Source organism: Rhinopithecus roxellana, chromosome 9 (genome assembly GCF_007565055.1).
Source record: "Rhinopithecus roxellana isolate Shanxi Qingling chromosome 9, ASM756505v1, whole genome shotgun sequence".
In the NCBI taxonomy this organism is placed as follows: Eukaryota; Metazoa; Chordata; class Mammalia; order Primates; family Cercopithecidae; genus Rhinopithecus; species Rhinopithecus roxellana.
Window position 1 is genome coordinate 126,071,048 of NC_044557.1, and position 22,028 is coordinate 126,093,075.

Here is a 22,028-nt window from a genome sequence, read left to right on the forward strand (position 1 = left end):
CAGACACTTTATTTCTGAAGTTGATTGAGAAATAAAAGCAGAGTGTTTTATCTTTATCAAATTCGTATTTATATCAATTCTAATATGGTTAGAATATAGAATTATAACTTATTGTAATTCATAAAAATATAGAGAATAATACTAATTTTAAAATATTATAGTATAATATTTATACTGTAGAATACTACTTATACAGAGAAATCTAAAGCTTTTAATGAATTAAAAAATCTAAATGTATCAGCTATCATTTTAGTGTTCATGCCTGAAATGACCTCTCAGTTGTGTTCTGACACAATTTCAGGATAAGTGGTTCAATAAGGTGCTGGTTGTAAACAGATGCTCTAGAATATACAGAAATAAGAACAATGGCAATGCCAAGAAATGTGGCAGTCTTCTATGAAGAAATATTTCTTATAAGATGTTGTGTGTATGAAAATTTCAGACAGGACGTCTCTAATTGAGGTGTTCAATAATTATCAACAGAAAAAAGTAATTCTGCTCCACGAACAAAAGGCATAAATAAATAAGCATTCACGGGGTCTACTCACCTTCTCCTTCCTTCCTTTCTGTTCCTGCAGCGCCATCCCCTGCGTTGGAGGCTCCTCCTACGGCCAACTCTGCTAAAGGGCCAGTGAGGTTGTCTATGCTGCTGGCAGCAGAGAGGCAGGAGGGGGTGGATGCTGGTGAGATCAGAGAGGCACTCACTACAGTAGCCTGAGGTTTAAAACAGGTAGGTAAGGCCTCTGGGGGCATGGCATCTATCAGCAAAGCTCTGATATCGTCGGCCTAAAAAATTGATTAAAAAAAAAAAAAACACATGAAAATACTATATATTGAAATGGTTAGTTTTTCACTAAGAACCAAATGCTTTGTGGATTTTTTCCTTAATGAATGCCTCATTATCTATCCCCTTCTGGTTTTTGATCATTCTTTCTCCTATCCACAGCTCCAAAGAGTTTCAGTAGTTTCAGTAGACAGAATTGGAGAAACCATGTAATTTTTAAAAATATTTCTTCTTTCATTAAAAAAAAAGCACTTTCAGTGTTAACTGTCACCCTTCTTTAGAAGAATTTCCATATTTACTATATTTTGTTTATGTTTAAACAACTATAATAATCTGGTTATTTACATCACACTTAATAGTGTCACGTAAAATTAGCATCTGGTGAAATTTCAAAGAGATGACACTCTTAGCTCATTTATTCATAAACTTTACAGTTTTTAAGTATTAGATGCAACTGCTTTTCGAGTATGCGGGCTTTTCGAGTATGTGGGAGATAGTCTCCAGAGACAGCCAGCCATCAATTCCTTCCTCCCGTCATGCATGCCTCCCCTTGAATTTCCACCCCCCTTGAATGTGCTTTGCCCTGTGAGTTGTCTTGCCCAACAGAATGCAGAAGTGATGTTCTGAGGCTTCTGAGCCAGGCTTTAAGTGGATTGGCAGTGTCTACTTTTACTCTCTTAGAAGCCATCTGCCATGCTGTACAGAAGTTTGGGTTAGACTACTGAGTGGTGAGATCCTACGCAGGGAGAGCCCTGCAGGATGAAAGGCTATCTTGGAAGCTCCAGCCGCTGCTGAGTTCCCAGGTGCAGGTAACTACAAAACCAGCAGAACTGCCCAGCTGAGCCCAGTCAACTCCCAGAAGTGTGAGAAACAACACATCGTCATGTTAAATCCTCACTGGGTTTGGGGGTGGCTTAGTGTGCAGCAGTAGAGAAATGAAATGCACACCAGTACCGGGAAGTGGGGTGCTGGTGGACATGTGGCTTTGGTTGGAGGTGTGAAGGGTGGCCTGGTTATTGCTGAGGGAGGCTGTGAGTGGAAGACAGGCAAGTGCTACTGAAGGCAAGAGAAAGGGGACTGATGCTGTGTAGCAGAAAGTTTGGCAACACTGGCACATAAAATCTTATGGAAGGCAGAACGTGAACCTAAATAAACTTGTAAATTTGGCTAAGGAAATTTCCAGAACAAATTTTGCCTCGCCAGCTGGACTGGTATGTTTACCTGCCCATGATAAGGTACAGGAAGAGAGAAAGGAACTGTTTAGTTCTCTTTAAGGAAAAGTATTCACCCAAGATTTGCTAGGTTAGAAAATAAAATTATTCACCATTCCCAGCCTCTCCATCAGCAAAAGTTTCTTCAAGTAAGGCACAGCCTCAGGCCAAAGGTCAAATCCAGGGTGCTGACAGGAAAACATGGCCTCAGAATAAAAATCAACCAGAAGTATAGATATATTACCTCAAAATCTTTAAAAAACCTCTAAGGTGGTACCTTGTGAATTCCCTTGGCTAGATGAAAGAGCTTCGAAGGGTCTTATGGGCATTGCCCCACTGCACCTTGACTTGGAATCCATATTACAGAAGGACTTGTCTTGAAAAGATTTGTGGGTGGGGCTTTTGGCTGATGGAGTGGTGCGTAATTTGATGGGAAATCCAAAAGTTTATAAAGGAAGAGTTGTACTAGTTTGACTAAAAGGGACAGGTAGATTAAAATAGTAAAAGGCTTAGGGTCCCCAAAATTTCTACGAGCAGGGAACAGGTGGAGAAAGGCATTTGGCTGTAAATATGATCCATTTCTTAGGAAAGACAAGGATAATTCAGAGGGCATGGCCGACAGCTACAGAGGCTGGGCACAGTGGCTCACACCTGTAATCCCACCACTTTGGGAGCCTGAGGAAGGAGGCTGAGGGAGGAGCCCAGGAGTTCAAGACTAACCTGGGCAACATAGCAACACCCTGTCTCTACAAAAAGTAAAAAAAAAAAAAAAAAAAAAAAAGCCAGGCATAGTGGCACGTGCCTGTAGTCCCAGCTACTTAGGAGACTGAGGTGGAGGGATGGCTTGAATCTGGGAGGTCAAGGTTGTGGTGAGCCATGATCATGCCACTGCACTCCGGCCTGGGTGACAGAGCCAGACTGTATCTCAAGAGAAAGAAAAAAAAAGAAAGGAAAAAAAAAATACAGCCACAGTGAACCACTCTCTGGGAGCAGAACTGGGCCCTAATCAGGCACCATTCCCTAACTCCAGAGTAGACGGCCCTGATAACTCGTGCCTGGCTGAATTTTAGAACTGCTAAGGACCCAGTGATGACTATCTGTGCCCCTTGTTGGTTGGGGGAGCGTGTGGCAGGTGAGTGTAATTTGAATGTGGGAAAAATAGATTTAATTTGTAGTCACAGGGAAGACTGTGGCTGATTAAAGATGGCCATGAAATTTTTGCTTCTCCTTTCAAAGAAGGTGGAATCTATTTTCCTATCCCTTGAACCTGAGCTGAGTTCATGACTCGCTTTGGACAACAGAACGTGGCGGAAGTGACAGCATGTCAGTTCCAGGCTTAGCCTTAAAGAACAATGGCAGCCTCTGCTTTCTCCCTCTTGAGATGCAATTATTCGGTGAAGAAATTCTAACAAGACTACTTAATGATGAGATGCCACGTGGGACTAGAGAGGCCCCAGTCTTCTAGTTGTATTTGTCAAGGCCCCAGGCATATGAGTGAAGCTGTCTTTATGTTTCTGCCCCAGCCACCAGCTATATGCAATTACACAAGTGACCCCAGGTAAGACCAGAATCTCCTAGCCAACATACAGAATCATAAGAAATAATAAATCATTATTATTTTAAGCCACTAAGTGTTTTGAAACAGTTACTCAGCAATAAATAAATGAAACAGAATATAACTTGAAAAAACATTTCTGGCTTAAAAAATTAGAAATTATTGTGACTATACAGTAACTCCCTGATTTTCAGAAAGTTCAGGGAAGAGGATGTGGTGCTTAACTTTGACTCTGCAGTTAAATAATACTGTACTGCCCAGAGTTAATTTTCCTTTGACTATCTCACAGACTTAGGTAAATCATCATGAACATTAGTTGCTCTACAATAACATGCCAAATATGGAAGGTTCGAGATATTTTACTAAATGTAATTCTTTGACGGTACACTCTAAAAATGTGTTTTCTTATGATTCATGTTTTACTAGCAGGCTAAGGATGGCAAAAAAAATTACACTAACTTACTGATTAGTTTGCCTTAAGAGTTTTAAATTATATTTTCATAGAAAAAGTGTGAACTTCAAAAATTTTCAGAAGGAGATCTCTGTTCTAAGTGAAATAAACATGACTAAAAGTAAGCTGGTGAGCCCGAGAATTTAATGTCATCTCTGAAAGTAAAAGAAACAATACTCAGTATCTGAAATGAGGACTTACTGTTGCCAGATCCAGAGGCGTCTGGCCTTCCTGGTTCTTCATGGTGGGGTCTGCACCATGCGCTAGAAGGAGGGCACACAGCTGTGTCCTTCCTTTCTGGGCTGCTTCATGGAGAGGAGTAAATGCCCACTTATCTGTTGCATTTACACACGTGTTGTATTTTATCAATAATGCCGCTATGTCAACATGCTGAAGAAAAAGAAAAGGATACAAAGTTAAGAATGAGATCATCTGGTAAAGCACCATCGTGTATACTTGTTTTTATTTAATAATTCACTCTCTCTATATCTCCATTTTCACCCTTAACAGAAGTTTCTTCTAAAAAATAAAAAAGAATTTCAGTCTTCTACCTACACTTTGGACTCCATCTTTCCTTGCCTCCTTCAAAATCTCAATTACACAACTATACTATTATCCTGTAACTGTTCATGGGCTTTTTTTTTTTTTTTTACAAAAAAATTCATCCTAATATATTCAGCTTTATTTTAAAAACAAATACGATGTAAGGTGTTTCGTTTTGTAAAGTGAAACTAGTACCTAATTTAAGTCTTCTGTTAATGGTCTAATCTATCTGCCAAACTTTTCAAACACGCATTCTATTCACATTGATTCTCTTATCTTCCCATTTCTTTTCTAACCTAATGCAATCAGATTTACTGAAATACTCATCTCAAAGATTCTCAATGTTTTTGCTTCAGCCTTTGAAAAAGCAACATAACATTTTATGAAAATTGGTCTATTATGTCTAAATGATAGAGGGGTGGAGGAAATGTTAGCAGCAGACATGCTAATAACCTGGGCGTGAGGTGATGAGACTCTGAACCGTTGACAGTTACAGAAAAATGGAAAACAAGGGCTAAATCTGAGAAATTTTGGAAGACAAACATTGGGTTTAGAAAGTCAAATTCACAACATAAGAGAAAAAGTCAAAGATGACTACATTTTTTGGGAAGGGGGGAAGGAGGGGAGAATCTAGAAGATTAGAAAATAAGATAGAACTATTAACAGGAATTGAGTTGTAAAGTTTAAGTAGAGGCTGGGTGCGGTGGCTCACGCCTGTAATCCTGGCACTTTGGTAGGCTGAGGTGGGCGGAGCACCTGAGGTCAGGAGTTCGAGACCAGCCTGGCCAACATAGTGAAACCCCGTCCCTACTAAAAATACAAAAATTAGCTGGGAATGGTGGTGCAAGCCTGTAATCCCAGCTACTTGGGAGGCTGAGGCAAGAGAATCGCTTGAACCCAAATGGCAGAAGTTGCAGTGAGCTGAGATCGCACCACTGCACTCCAGCCTGGGTAACAGAGCAAGGCTCCATCTCAAAAAAAAAGGAAGTTTAAGTAGATATGAAACTCTCAGATAAGGCTCATTGAGGTAGTAGGCACCTTCTGAAGTAAAACATCCAAGTAAAGACATTCTGTAGATGGTTTGTCAGAAGAGGTTGGAGCACAGTCAAGGGGGCATCATTCACTCATTCACTCACTCACTCTCCGGCCACTCACCCACCAATCAGCATCTGCTCAATACCTACGGAGGGCTGAGGATTGTGGCTGGGGGCTCCAGGGAGATTACGAAATGGAATAGTGGATTAATAGTTGTAGCTACTTGACAAATGAGCTCATTAAGGAAAGGAATACAGAAAGGTAATTACGAGGTGGATAAAACCTTGAAAACAACAGTATTTTGGACAAGGAGAGTGGAAGAAAAATCCTCAGAGGAGACAAAAGGAAAAATGGAAGCTGGAGAAGAACTATAAAGGAGCAGGACTATAAAAGCCAATATAGGAGCAAGTTCCATGGAGACCAGGTTCACTCAAGGAAGAGCTCCCTATAGCAAAGGCTTCAGCTTCTTCTCAAAAATCCTTATAAAATAAGCGAAGACAATCAATCACACAATAGGCACTACTGATTCAACAGATAGGCTTTTTAAGAATATTAAAAATAGGCCGGGCGCGGTGGCTCACGCCTGTAATCCCAGCACTTTGGGAGGCCGAGACGGGCGGATCACGAGGTCAGGAGATCGAGACCATCCTGGCTAACACGGTGAAACCCCGTCTCTACTAAAAAATACAAAAAACTAGCCGGGCGCGGTGGCAGGCGCCTGTAGTCCCAGCTACTCGGGAGGCTGAGGCAGGAGAATGGCGTAAACCCGGGAGGCGGAGCTTGCAGTGAGCCAAGATTGCGCCACCGCACTCCAGCCTGGGCGACAAAGCGACACTCCGTCTCAAAAAAAAAAAAAAAAAAAAAAAAAATATTAAAAATAACTTGTATATTTTTATAAATACATTTAGGATGTTAGGCTGGTTACCACTTAAGTATTTCTGAGACCCATTTCAACTCCAATATACTATAATTCGGTGCAATTGGCACATTTGTGTCCCTTACAGACACATTTCCAGGCATAACTTGGTCAGTTTGGATAATTAACTCAAAAGCACATTATCTGTTGAGAATACATTTCTAACTCATGCTGCTGCTCAACTACCATACACTGAGGTTTTTAAGGAAGACATTTATGAGAATGCGAAAAGACAGGGAAGGCCAAGACAGTTCCCAAGGTGCTGCTAAATGCGTGTCACTTTCTATCTTCCTTAAGATATCATTGTCCTCCCTGCACTCTTGAAGACACTCACTTCAAAAAGAACAGGCACTTTTTCCGAGGTAGTAGTTAACTTTATGTAATATAAATATCTGTATTTCCTAATTTTAGAAATAGTAGTTTCTGAAAACGAAGTGAAGAACATTTATCTAAAAAGAAAAGTACAGATCAGTCAACTACTAAGGAAAGTTTCCACATTTGCTCTAATAATACAAAGCAAAAAACTGCCAAAAAACAAAACATAGGCCAGGTGCAGTGGCTCACTCCTGTAATTCCAACACTTTGGGAGGCTGAGGCCAGCAGATCATTCGAGGTCAGGAGTTTGAGACCAGCCTGGCCAACATGGTGAAACCCCATCTCTGCTAAATTACAAAAATTAGCTGGGTGTGGCGCCACACACCTGTAATCCCAGCTACTCGGGAGGCAGAAGAATCACTTGAATCCGGGAGACGGAGGTTGCAGTGAGTTAAGATTGCACCACTGCATTCCAGCCTGGGTGAAGTGTGAGATTCCATCTCAAAACAAAACAAAACAAAAAACCCCATAAACAAAAAATAAAATAAAAAAGCTGTATAATCAGACTAAGGCTTCTCAGAACAGGATATGTTTGGTGATTCTTCTGGCATTATACTATCACTATAAAATTAATTCTATAGCTTAATTATTTTTAAATTTTCTAACACAAAAGATGAAAACAGAGGTACCACTTGTGGTATTATCAAAATCACCTAAAACAAAACCAAACCTAGTAATTTATCTCCCTTATTCAAAGGCTATATGTTGAAAAAAGGCAGTAATTTTTGTTAAGTTAACCCAAAAGCACACAATAATTTCAAGCTTCTCCCCAGTGAGGTTACAAGCTATTCAAACTGTTTCTGATGCTTAATTTTATTGAACTCCCATGTTTATTGGCAAATAATATCATTTGGTAGACTAATTTACACTGGCTTCCAAAATTACAGAAAGTCCAAGGAAAATTACGTTTGTGTATATGTGTATAAAATGAATTGTATTATCTAGTATGTATTATTAAGCTTTCTTTATATTGAAGTTATAGTTTATGCTTGGACAAACCAATTACATGCTTGTGAAATTTTCCGACAAATGTCTGAAAGAACAATGAACAGGAAGGAGTACATTACTACCCAAATAGACTAAAAATACAGTTCTTAAGCTGTTTAATTCTTTTAAGTAGCTATACCACAAAGGCAAAAATAGTAACTGGAATTTAAGGCTGACAAATCCAATAAACAGCAGTTCAATTCTATTCAACACAGTATATAAGAGCAAAAGCACTGAACTGGATGGTCCAGAAAAGAAACTGATCTCTGTTGGAATGTTTCCAGGAGAAACAGACAATTTAACATAGTTTCAGAATCCAGCTGCAATACAAAATGCTTTAAATGACAAATACAACATAAAAAGACCGGGAAGCCTTTAATTTTAAAAAGGTGGGAAGTAGGGGAAAGAGAAATGTGCTTAGCTTCAGTTAAAGCCATTTAACTGTACAGGTGCTTTATTACAATTATGTCATGAAATTCCCCAGATGTTATCCATTTTAGAGAAAGCACTGGAAAATAAAAACAGTTGAGAGAAAATATATCAGCCAATTGATTTACTCTTATAAGATATGAATTTACATGCTTTGTCGTAGTAAGTATCAATGCAATTTACTGACTAGCAGAAAAGTTAACTGTCTTGCGTAAACATGCATTCAAATATAATACAAGGCATTATAATATAAAGAACACCAACGCATAAGCCACACTACCACTAATATCAGCTCTCATGCAACTTGTAATTTTTATTGATACTTCTTAAATAAATATGTATCTTTTTCTCCGTTTGGAAAAGCTGAGGTTCTTTTTATACAAAAAAGGCTCAAAGACACACAGAGCAGACTGGGCTCTCTAGCGGAAAAAAGGTAAATATGTATGAAGGAATAATGAACAAGAAATAACTGTGTAAGTAAATAACTATGTAATTTCACAGCTACCTCAGATTATTATTTCATCCTCAGGCCAGTCGATTAATCTGTGTTTATTTAATACAAATACTGAGCCAGTCAAATATACAGATTGTTCCTAAGGCTGTGAGATATAAGAGTGACATGCAGCCCTTATTCTGACTGGCTCAGTACAGAGGCTGTGGGAAGTGAGGAATTTACTAATTTTTAGTATCTCTATATCTATAGATATAGATATCTCTATAGATATAGAGATAGATATATACTTTTTGGTAGAAATGGGGTCTCGCTATGTTGCCTAGGCTGGTCTTGAACTCTTGGGCTCAAACGATCCTCCTGCCTCAGCCTCCCAAAGTGCTAGGATTATAAGCATGAGCCATTGCACCCAGTCATGAAGCAAGTTATTTTATAATAACAGTATTACCTTGCATTTTTATAATCCCTTACATTAGATAAAGGAATTTCCACATGCACAGTCTCATTTAATCATTACAACAACCTGGAAAGAAGGTCTTGGAATCCAACTTTTACTACTGAGAAAACTGAAGATGAGAAAAATTTAGGCACTTGCTGAAGACTACTGGGTTATAAAACAGAAGAGGAATGATGAGATCCCAGATATTCAGACTCTAAGTTCAGGTTTCTCCATTAAACCACAGATGCCTGCAGAGTGTGCTAGACTAAAACACAAGAGCCATTTTCCTTCCAAGCTGAAAATGGGAAAGAGAATAATATTAGGAAGAAGAAATTATTTAAGTAGAGTTCCCTGGGTAGCACTATACCTACAATTGCTCTATAAATTGCTTAATTTTCGGTATAGAAGCTCTATTCCAGACGATATGCCACAGAAAATCTACTCCACAAAATGATTATATGTGGCCAGGCTAGTTCAAGCATCATCAAATTCATGGGATGAATATAAAATAATCAGTGTTTTGCCATCCTAATAGAAATGTAGACTGGAGCCCTATGATTTCATTAAAATGTCCAGCCAAGGCAGGATAGAATGCATAAAAAGGAACTTTTGAAAGATACACAGATTTATCAGTCTACAAATAATAGAAACATAGTTATATCTACTCTTTAGCTGAGGGGAGACAACAGAGCTTTTTACACTTTTTATATTGTGTTAATATTAGTACTCCTTAAATATATAAATATACGTATTTATTAGTACTCCTTAAATATATATGTGGATATATATATCCTTAAATATATAAGTATATATATTTAAGGAGTACAAATAAATACTCCTTAATTTAATTCATTATATTTTAAATATTTATTTATAAATATTTATTTATTTAATATTTATTTAAAATATAATTATATAGAGATACGGTCTCACTATGTTGCCCAGGGTGGTCTCAAAATCCTGGCCTTAAACCATATTGCTGTCTCAGCCTCCCAACGTGCTGAGATTACAGATGTGAGCCACCATGCCTAGCCTTACTTTAAGTCTATTAATTGAGATTAAGAGAAATACTGACTTAATATGGTTACTGACTGGTTACTCATAATAGATGATAGGTTTTACAAGTGGCGTTAAATAAAATTATTTTGCAGAGCAGAGATTCTGAATGGGGAAAATACCAACCGGGAGTCACTGTGGGTCATGTGAGATTGCTGAGGGAAGTGGGTTGCCCATGTTAAAAAACAAACAAAAAAAAGGTATTATCACACTCATGTATCTGACCAAAAAAAAAAAAAAAAAAAAAAAAAAAAAAAAAAAAAAAAAAAAAAGGTCTAGAAACCACCGAAGTGAAAGTTTGTCAAAAAAGTGATAGTCATCAACTCGCGGATGCCTGATTTTTAAATTTACACGTTTAATACATGAAAAAAATTTTTAGTGACTCAATCCACCCTCACAATGAGGTAAAAATATTTGCTATAAACATATTATGTAGCCCATTTGCCTTCTTCCATACAAGGATGAGATGAACCAGGCTGATCAAAACCTCTATCAAATGCCCTTTACATAGCCTAGAGAATTTTTTGTTCATTTTCACCTCAGTAAGTTACCTTCATTTACAAACAGCTAAGCAGTAGGGATTTAACAAACATAAAAAGAGATAGTGAAAAAAAGTGTTCATTATTTTTTTTCACTTGGAGTTAGAAAAGGAGAAGGGGAGTTATGGGCGATGGTGAATTAAGTTTATGAAAATGAAAGAGTGGACTTCTGGTCGGGAGACTGATTGATTGCATTACACCTCTCTTCAGCTGACAGCAAGTCAGCCTCAAGGGAACATGAAGTTAGACAAGGTCGACCAGCACTCTACGTTACGCTTGAGCCACAAGAGAACCACTGTACATTTTAGTCTCTTCACAGTGGTCTTCAAGTGACACACATGTAGAGTAAGTAACATCTTAACTGATGGGGATCAAAAGGTAAAATACTTACTTTATAAATTAACTTTTCTTTTCTTTATCCTCTGTGACAGCTATAGACTGTGCAAGGTGAAGACTAATGGAGTAGAACACATCTTAACACTAGCCCATGAGAAGAATGAGGATCAAAAGGTAAAATACTTTATAAATTTTTTCTTTTCCTTATCCGCTGTGACTGCTATAAAGACTGTGAAAGGTGCAAGCTAATGGAGTAGAACTTCCCTACATCCACAATGTATGGGATCTACTGTAGTCTACACAGTTGACAGTGTTAACATAAGCTTTACTAGATCGGTTCATTATTATAATTCTACGGCCACCACCTGTCCTTACTCATAGCAGGTTTACAGAGAAGATAAAAGATCTAATTTCAGTTCTACTGATCCCATTGGCTTTATAAACTCTTAACTGAAGCTAAGCAAAAGGATTAGTAGAATACCATATGAAGAAAACAATTATGCTAAGAAGTGCTGAAAATTAGTCTCCAAATGATATACATGTATAGTTATAACTTAAGGGTCAAGAATTACATGTAAGGTATATGTAGTATGTTAGCAGCAAATATTTAGCATGCCAAGTCTTTGGTAGAAGTATTTGTTGTTCAGAGAAATTGAAAACCTTATGTGAAGGAAGGTTAAAATTTATATGAATTTTAATAAAAGATTACTCATCTTTAGAAAGATAACTTTAAATACTGTAGTTTCAAGACGATTTCAGTACTAATACTTATTAAATATAATTTCGATTAATTTATATCATACTTGGAGGCATGATTTTCTTTCAGAAAACTGGATTGTTGCTTTCCTTACAAGTATCCCCACTCAGATTTGTCATACAGATCTTTGTAGAATGGGCTTGAGAGATGACGGTCTCATTACGAAGGGCCAGGGAGAAGGCAGCAGGAGGAAGAATATGGTAATCAAGGTGGTTGGTTTGGTTTGGTTTTTACTTACAGTTTGTCAGGCTTTTGCAAATCTAGAAACCACCTTCTATCAATAGTGATTCCAACTGTGAGAACACCTGGTATGTATGAACTGGCATCTGTGGGTTTTTATAGTCAAGAAGGGATTAAGTGGATGAACTGTCAAGCACATGAGCATTCCTCCTATTTCTGCCGTGAGCCATCAGGCTTGAGTGAGCCTCAGTTACTTTCAGTCAGTTCTGACATATGGCATCAAGGCACTGCAATCCATTTCTCTTCCTCTTACAACTGATGATAGTGTTTGAAAGGATAACTCTGGACTTTCACTGGGAGGTTTTAGCTAGTAATTCCTACTCTATGAAACCATATATATCAACTGCTCAGCCATTTAATTTTTTTTTTTTTTTAGATAAGGTCTCACTATGTTGACCAGGCTTGGCCTTGAACTCCTGGGCTCAAGCGATCTTCCCACCTCAGCCTCCTGAATGGCTGGGATTACAGGCACATGCCACTGTGCCTGGCTACTCGAATATTTTTAAGGTGCTGAAGATAAATGTAAGCCACCATACTTTCCATGCCTGTATAACAGCCATACAGCTTTTATAGTTTTTAAAATCTACTTGAAGTACAGTTAAGAAATTGATATTTATTATATTATTTTATATTAAATATATTATATTATTGATAAATATAAACTGAATACCCATTACATGCCTTTTACTGTGCTTGATAATGTGCTGAGACCAAAAAGCAATAAAAAACATGATTGTTGGCCAAAAGGTAGTTAAGCTTAGCTGGGAAGAAATGCCAAAACTCTGAACAAAAGATTAAAATTGTGCTAAATCATGCTATTAGTTAGATATCTACTCACTTAACGTATAGTATGCATTTAACAAAGTCGTAAATGCCAGGGAAGTTTTCTAGATTTTATTTTATTTATTTATTTATTTATTTATTTATTTATTTATTTATGAGATGGAGTCTTGCTCTGTGGCCCAGGCTGGAGTGCAGTGGCCGGATCTCAGCTCACTGCAAGCTCCGCCTCCCAGGCTCACACCATTCTCCTGCCTCAGCCTCCTGAGTAGCTGGGACTACAGGCGCCTGCCACTATGCCTGGCCAATTTTTTGTATTTTTAGTAGAGACGGGGTTTCACCGTGTTAGCCAGGATGGTCTTGATCTCCTGACCTCATGATCCACCTGCCTCGGCCTCCCAAAGTGCTGGGATTACAGGTGTGAGCCACCGCGCCCGGCCAGTTTTCTAGCTTTCAACGTTAGTATGCTTACCCCATAAGATGCCGCATTATGAAGAGGAATTAAACCACCCTTGTCCTGGGCATTAACATCAGCTCCATGCTCTAGAAGATATTCAGCTACTTCCAGGTTATTGTAGCCTGCTATTTAGAGTAAAAAAAATACAGGAAACGTGTCAGCTTAAAAGAAAAAAAATACATACATATAAAATAAGGACCAGAAAATGTTAAGGTTTTAATACTTTTTGCTTCAAAAGTTAATACTATTATCTCATAATGGAGGGACTTCACAATAAGAAATTATACAAAACTATGTCAATTAAGAGCATTTCACTAAGTAGTCCCATTTATGTTCAGCATGGCTTTCATCTTTTAGTACACTGTATCAGGTGTCCGAGAAAGGAAAAGGAGGCATGGAGGCACTGGGGGCGCTCACCTGCCAGGTGCAGAGGGGTTGAATTTCTGCCCTGGGTGTCTCTGCAGTTGATATTCTCGGGGGTACAGAGCTTCTGCACTCTTGCCAGGCAGCCCTTCTTGGCAGCATCCAACAAGGCAGCATCCCCTCTCAGTAAGTCCTGAATATCTGTGTCTCCTTCCTTTACCAAATCCAAAGGTGTATTTCCATCTCTGTTCTTTTTAGTTGGATCTGCTCCATGCTACAAAGAAGAAAAGCCAAATGGGGTTTGTATTTTCTATAGTATCTTTCTGTAGTAAGTAGGTAGGTAGGTAGGTACTTAATTTACTCTACCTTTGTTCCTCCAGGGGAAGATATCTACTCTATATGCATTTTGAAAAACACTTTGCAAAATTCCTACTTAGCAATATAATGGATCAGCTTTCTAACTATTAATACTACTCAGTAAAAGCTTCAGGATCAATGGTGATGATGAAGTAGGGAGAGTTTTAAGTATCTTTGAGATAACTTGTTTAATATACTTTTTCTCCGACTCCAAGTTGTCTTTGGAAACCTATTTTACTTTGAAGAATAGCATGGATGTTAATTTTGACCAGATTCAATTACATAAAGATATTCAGTAGGTATGAAAAAGAAGAGAGTAGAGTAAGACACATTGGTAAAAAAGGACTTAATTCTAAAGGCCATCTTTAGAATTAGTAAGAATAAAGTTTGGTAATATTTTTAATATTTTTATCCTAAGTCTTAACATCTACCATGAAATTAGATATAAATGTATTAAAAATTACAGACTTCAAAAGTTTAATTACCAATACCTATTAAATAAAGTAAATAGAAGTCAGTAATTTTTATTATGGGTTGGCCACAAACTGTCATGGGCTCACTGCGGAAATGAGTTGTAAGTCAAGTTGGACAATGGATTCACAATGACTTGGAAGTTATTTCTTACCAACCAGTGATAACAAAAATGAGTATCAGATATTGTGTTTTTCTCAAGATTCATAAGAACATATTTGATATCATAAAAGTGAAGGGAGAAGAATTTTATTTAAACACATCAATTTTTTTTTCTGTAGTTAAAAAAAGCAAGAGAAAAATCTCATACATACACATCTGGTCATTTTTTAAAAATATACTTTAACTTCAAGTGAGCATAAATTATAGTTAGTTTCATATAACTACTAGTTTTTACTCTTTTACATGTATCTCAAGTCTATATGAACAACTTTGTTTAGAGATGATCTTATATTTTAATAAAAATCTGATATTAAAATAAGTTCTTAAAAGATACAATGTTTAATGTTTACTAATGAAGAATGAGTTAGTTAACAATAATAAAATAGCCAACAAGAAAAAAAAACCCAACTTGATTGAAAAGCTTGTTTTGGCCGGGCGCGGTGGCTCAAGCCTGTAATCCCAGCACTTTGGGAGGCCGAGACGGGCGAATCACGAGGTCAGGAGATCGAGACCATCCTGGCTAACACGGTGAAACCCCGTCTCTACTAAAAAATACAAAAAACTAGCCGGGCGAGGTGGCGGCGCCTGTAGTCCCAGCTACTCGGGAGGCTGAGGCAGGAGAATGGCGGGAACCCGGGAGGCGGAGCTTGCAGTGAGCTGAGATCCGGCCACTGCACTCCAGCCTGGGTGACAGAGCGAGACTCCGTCTCAAAAAAAAAAAAAAAAAAAAGAAAAGCTTGTTTCTCCTGTACAATTTTTTCTGTTATTAATACTATAAGTACTAGATAAGCAATGCAAACTACTTCAGCTCTTTCTAAAACCTACTTTGATGAATTTTTATGACATGGACTTAATCAAAGCATTTCAGATATTAAGCTATGTATCATATCCACATAAACAGTCTTCAGGAAATAGAAAATGAGGGCAGTCTCTACAGCAGGATTGTTCTTAATAGAATAACACACCCCAACTGACTTTCAAGTAATAACCAAAATATAAATACAATTAGTTTGTATTTCATAACTTTTTAAACTACATACTTTTAAAAGGAGCTTGCAGATTTCATACTTTCCTTTAGCTGCTGCTTCATGGAGAGGGGTAAATTTCCATAAGTCCGCCACATTGACAGAAGCCCCATGCCTTACTAAAAGCTCAGCCACCTCATAGTGTCCATATGAACAGGCATTATGAAGGGGCACCAAGCCACTAAACAAAAGAAAATTATTTTAAAGTTATAAAACAAACCTTTGAGTTAAAATGATTCTCATAATAAAAATACTACCATTCTTCTACGGTACTGACTATACTGAACACTGCTAAAAAAGAAATACACCCACTTCTGTTCTTTAAGATATAGTTATCCGTTTGTAAATAAGGAGTAGTAATTTCAAAAATGTCCTTTCAGTGTAAAGACTTTTTCCTAAGTTTCTTGGGGATGGATATATACTCACGGCAATCCTTATCTTTATGAGTTTTACTAATGAAAATTGTACGCTTACTTATAAAAAATATAATGCAATTAACTTATTTAGGCAAGTTCTACCTTGGTAAAAAGTTGTTTAAATCATAGTGATGATTGAATCATAGTGGTTTAATCATAGTGGTGATTCAGTGGTGACTTCCGTGCACAGGTTTAAATACTGAGGTGCCAAACAATGAAAATTCACAATCCAGGTAATTCAGAAAAGTATTCAGTGAGAAAAATGATGATGTCAACTATAAGTGCTACTCAGGTAAGAAACGGGCAAACTATTCTGAGAGGAGTCTAAGCTCTGATTAGTAAGCAGTTGACATTCTAAAAGGACAAAAAGATGCTCCCACAAGAGTGCATCAAAAGAATAAAATGTTGAACCTAACACATGGCAGAAGCAAAGTATTGAGTGAATTTTTTTTTTTTTTTTTTTTTTTTTTTTAGTTTTGCGATGAAATATGCTAAGTGTTAAAATGAGCAATAGAAGCAAATGCTGCTTGCTCTCCATTACACTGTAACACTTTGAAAGCACTAGTGTGATTGTTAGTGAATATTCATGTCTGATGTGTCCCTTTTAAAAGATAAATAAATACATAATGGTTCAATGAGGCCTAAATCGTGTAGTTTAATTCTACTGTGCACTGCTATGTAATTTCACAGAAAGCTATTGGCTTATTTTGAGATGATGTGAAATTAACTCACAACATGGGAATTCCTGTCAGTTAAAATATCTTTCTCACATTTCTAAGTAGCTGCCTTAGGCTTTGTCTAGACAAATTAAAATAATTTAACAAACTAACATAAAATATAGAGTAACTGAATTAGTAAAAATAAAATTATGCTTCTAGGAATACTGATGACTTTGGGATGGATGACTTCTTTTTAGAAGAGACTGTACATTTTTAATAGCAAAAAAGAAGAATAAACAATAACTTAACAGACTATATAAAAACATTCATATAGGGCCGGGCGTGGTGGCTCACACCTGTAATCCCAGCACTTTGGGAAGCCTGGGTGGGTGGATCACGAGGTCAAGAGATCAAGCCCATCCTGGCTAACACAGTGAAACCCCATCTCTACTAAAAATACAAAAAATTAGCCGGGCATGGTGGTGGGTGCCTGTAGTCCCAGCTACTTGGGAGGCTGAGGCAGGAGAATGGTGTGAACCCCGGAGGCGGAGCTTGCATTGAGCTGAGATCGCGCCACTGCACTCCAGCCTGGGTGACAAAGTGAGACTCCGTCTCAAAAACAAAACAAAACAAAACAAAATTTATATAATGCAACAAAATATTATATACAAACATTAACAGAATGAGACTACTAAGTACTGATATGGGAACACTATTCAAGATATACTATTGGGTAGAAAAAAGTAAACTGCAAAGCAGACCGTATAGGATGGTACCACCATTTGTGTTAAAAATCACTACCACCACCACAGCACACAGACAAGTCTATGCATTTACAATATCTGGAGGAATACATTCAACATTTTAATGCTGCATCTCTGAGCAGGAGGTGGGCTGACAGGAAATTTTCACTTTCTATACTGTATATTTCTCTGTTTTTTTTTGGGGGGGAGGGGGGATGGAATTTCATTCTTGTTGCCCAGGCTGGAGTGCAATGGTGTGATCTCAGCTCACTGCAACATCCACCTCCCGGGTTCAAGTGATTCTCCTGCCTCAGCCTCCCGAGTAGCTGGGATTACAGGCATGTGCCACCATGCCTGGTTAATTTTGTATTGTTAGTAGAGACGGGGTTTCACCATGTTGGTCAGGCTGGTCTCAAACGCCTGACCTCAGGTGATCCGCCCGCCTTGGACTCCCAAAGTGCTGGGATTACAGGCGTGAGCCACTGCACCCGGCACATTTCTGTTTTTTGTTTTGTTTTGTTTTTGTTTTTTTTTTTGAGACAGAGTTTCACTCTTGTTGCCCAGGCTGGTGTGCAATGGAGCAATCTCAGCTCTCCACAACCTCTACCTCCTGGGTTCAAGCTATTCTCCTGCCTCAGCCTCCCGAGTAGCTGGGATTACAGGCGTGCACCACCACACCCGGCTAATTTTGTATTTTTAATAGAGACGGGGTTTCTCCATGTTGGTCAGGCTGGTTGCGAACACCCAACCTCAGTTGATTCGCCCGCCTCAGCCTCCCAGAGTGCTGGGATTACAGGCGTGACATTTCTATATTTTAAACAAAAAAATAAGGATTACTTTTTTAATAAAGAAAAAAATCTAAGACTTCAAAAATATTTAAAATTTTTTTAAGCATGAAGAGAATGACTCCCAAACAGCTAACTTCTAACACGTACCCCTTGTCTTTGGCATGGACATCGGCACCATGGTGTAGCAGGTACTCTACAACAGACACGCGGTTGTAGCCTGCCGCGAAGTGTAAGGGCGTGGAATGCCGGCCCTCTAAGTCTCTACAATTCACATTTTGAGGGCTGCAAAGTTGCTTTCGTGGTGCACACACAGAGACAAACACAAAACAAACATTACTATTTATTCACAGGTTTTGCCCCAAAATAGTGCAACATCTTGGATAAATTATAATTTTCTAATGAATATTTATTTCCAAAGATTAAACAATACAAATGTCTAGAAATCAGCACTACACTTTACAGTGACTACAAATATTTATTATATACAGAGCAAATTAATGTTTTTCAACATTTCCTGACCAAAATCAGAATCAAATAGAAAAACCCACAATAAAGCAAGCATTTTCAATGCAAACACTGCCTTCCTGCTTTTACCTTTGTCCTTCCTCCCTGAGATATGCTATACTGTTTGTCACGGCACACCTGCTTGTGCTAACACCAACCTCAGTTGACTATGTAACTAGAGAGCTCTTGTCTTCTCTAATGTGAGTCAAGCGAGCAAAAAGGCTCTGGAAAAATTATTTTTCTGCCTGGGCCTCTCCCTCGGTCTTTTGATTGACTATAGCAAAGCTATGTAGTCAACAGGTCTTTACTTGACTTTTGGGGCAATGTTTGCTTACCTACAAGTTAAACTGGTTTTTTAATCATACCCTAGCTTTTGGGCTCTCTCTTTCATCTCTTTCAGAGATGTCCCCCAAATCTCTTCTGTGTCTCCTTATCGCTCTCTGAATGCTTCAATTTCAGCACAATCTAAATTGTAAGCTCAATTTGTTTACAAAGCAGCAGGATGCCATGTAAGGAATGAAAGACTATATCACCGGTGGTAATAAGTGAGTAATTATAATAGCTGAATAATAATTTACAGTTTATAAAGAATATCAGCTGGGCGTGATGACTCACACCTGCAATCCCAGCACTTTGGGAGGCCAAGGCGGGCAGATCACAAGGTCAAGAGATCGAGACCATCCTGGCCAACATAGTCAAACCTCGTCTGTACTAAAATTACAAAAATTAGCTGGGCATGGTGGCACACGCCTGTAGTCCCAGCTACTCGGGAGGCTAAAGCAGTAGAATCACTTGAACCTGGGAGGCAGAGGTTGCACTGAGCTGAAATCGTGCTACTGCACTTCAGCCTGGTGACAGAGTGAGACTCCATCTCAAAAAAAAAAAAAAGAGTATCATATTCTTTCAGTGAGGAAATTATTATCTATGAAGTTGATAGATAACAAACCAGGGATGGAGGTTAATTTATAAATTAACTTTACAAATACATCAGGGATGAAGGTTAAGTGACATCCTTTTCAAATAGTTGGTAAGGGGTAGAATAAAGACTCAAACCCTGCTTTACTGACTTTTAACCTCCTGGTCTTTGTGCTACATCATGTATCATTGCTTACTTTCGTAATTATCCAACTTGAGGGAAATGATCAGAAGAAAGGCAATGAAAATTAGAAAAAGCAAATAAAGAAGAGCAGACAATAGCATGCATGCTCTAGGCTATGACTGCAGGGTCTTTGGGGATTTTCAGGCATTCACAATTTTGCTGCCACTTCCGCCACTGTAATAAGCTATTATTACGTAGAAATTAGGAACCTCAAAGATTTCTACTGATAGAGTACGTAGGAGTGCTAGTGCTACGGGTTGAATGTTTGTGTCCTTCTGGAACTCATGTTGAAACTTAATCTCCAATGCAATGGAGTTAAGCAGGTGACTGGGTCATGCAGGCTCTTCCCTCCTGAATGGGCTTAAGGCCTTTCTAAAAGAGGCTTCACACAGCATTTGGCCATTTTGTTCTTCCGCCTTCTGCCAAGTGAGGATACAGCATTTGCTCCCTCCAGAAGAGGCAGCAACAAGACACCATCTTGAAGGCAGACAGACAGGGTCCCCACCAGACACTAAGCCTACCAATACCTGGATCTGGAACCAGTACCCGTTCCTAGCCTCCAGAACTGAGAGAAATAAATTTCTATTGCTTAGAAATTGCCCAGTCAATGGTATTTTTTTTTTATAGCAGCACAAATCGACTAAGACAAGAAGCTTTCACACAGGTAGGATAAAAACAAGCTCTTTTAAAGTGGTGTAATTTTCACACGACAGGAAGGAGTCTGGGTGGTAAGGGCAAGTTCACAATCTCATCAACTCTATACAGAAATGCACCAGCCTCTAAAACCTGAAGAGCCATTGTCATCTGGCCAGGTCAAATATCTTTTCATGACAAATTAGTCTATGGCTATATTAATATATAAATAGCACAATTGACAAATTAAATAAAAATGAATAAATTAATACATAAATCAAAAAGAAAAGATGCAAAAATTGATAGTAGACACCCTCTATGGAGTCTGACATGATTGAAGCTTCTTCCTAATGCTGCTTTCCTCCACTGGTTCTCACATTCTAAATTAACTCTATTATTATTCTAGCAGAGAGTACTGACAAAATAGGAATAAGCAGGGAATGAAACACAACTCAGTCTGTGAGGTTACAGAAACAGACGCCCATTCTGCTTATCAAATATTTGATCTTTAAGATTTAGAAATTCTTTATTCTGTTTCAGTTTTCTTTCGAATGCCAAAGTAATTTTACATCCTTCCTACCTACTTTTCATAATTTCAAATGCTTTATTCAGCAGGCAGCCTTTTCTTCTAATACCTCAATTCTAATACTTTCTAAAGTCTCTTGGAGAAGAAATTTACCAGGCCTAATTCTCACTCAATTTGTGCTGCTTTGTTTTCTTTTGCTACTTCCATTCCACAAATCAAAATAAATTTGGCCTTCACTGTGAATGGATTGTTTAAGAAACCTAAAAGCTGTAGTATATATCTGCCTATCATGTACAAAACACAAGGAATTTAAAACTGTGCACTTTAAAAATAAAGTATGTATTAATTATAATAAGCATATATAGCAATTCTGGCACTGAGATTATCATGTTCTGAAAGAAAGCCTAATTGTTTCATCTTTAAGAATTTTCTTTTATTAGAATACATTTCAAGTGAAGTATTTTTAAGAAAAAATATATAGTTTTAGATTTAAGACAACATAAAAATTTCTCCCTAGTGGCTATCACAACTAAAATTTACTATTATTCTTTAAATAACTTAGATACTATTTTAAGTTGGAAGTGATCCTGGAAGTGCCCACATATTAAAACAAAAATAAAATTTCTAGGCAACAGAGCTCAGAATGTGTTTACCGTCACTTTCAACCAGTATATGTTATCAAGAAAGCTAAAATTAGTTTGCTAAAAATCGCAAAAACAAAGTTTGCTTAAGAAGAGGTGACAAAGTTGACAGTACATCATAAAAAGTACTATGACTGTCAATAGCAAATTCACTATTAACTTTTCTATAAAAATAAAGACAAAGTTGAGTGCAGTGGTGCATGCCTGTAGTCTCAGCTACGTGGATAGCAGGCAGGGTAAGGCAAGAGGATTGCTTGAGCACCAGGAGTTTGAGGCCTGCCTGGACAATACAGCAAGACC

At 37.9% G+C, this 22,028-nt stretch overlaps 1 protein-coding gene across 1 annotated transcript in view; it reads right to left on the reverse strand.

The window, feature by feature from the left end:
* TNKS (tankyrase) overlaps window positions 1-22,028 on the reverse strand; it is a 222,642-nt gene that overhangs the window by 32,948 nt on the left and 167,666 nt on the right. Inside the window, exons 14-19 of the mRNA XM_010353450.2 lie at window positions 18,473-18,618; window positions 15,735-15,900; window positions 13,759-13,978; window positions 13,357-13,466; window positions 4,203-4,391; window positions 549-786 (exon numbers count right to left, since the gene is read on the reverse strand). Coding sequence (XP_010351752.1) covers window positions 549-786; window positions 4,203-4,391; window positions 13,357-13,466; window positions 13,759-13,978; window positions 15,735-15,900; window positions 18,473-18,618 — 1,069 coding nt within the window. The remainder of the gene's footprint in view (window positions 1-548; window positions 787-4,202; window positions 4,392-13,356; window positions 13,467-13,758; window positions 13,979-15,734; window positions 15,901-18,472; window positions 18,619-22,028) is intronic.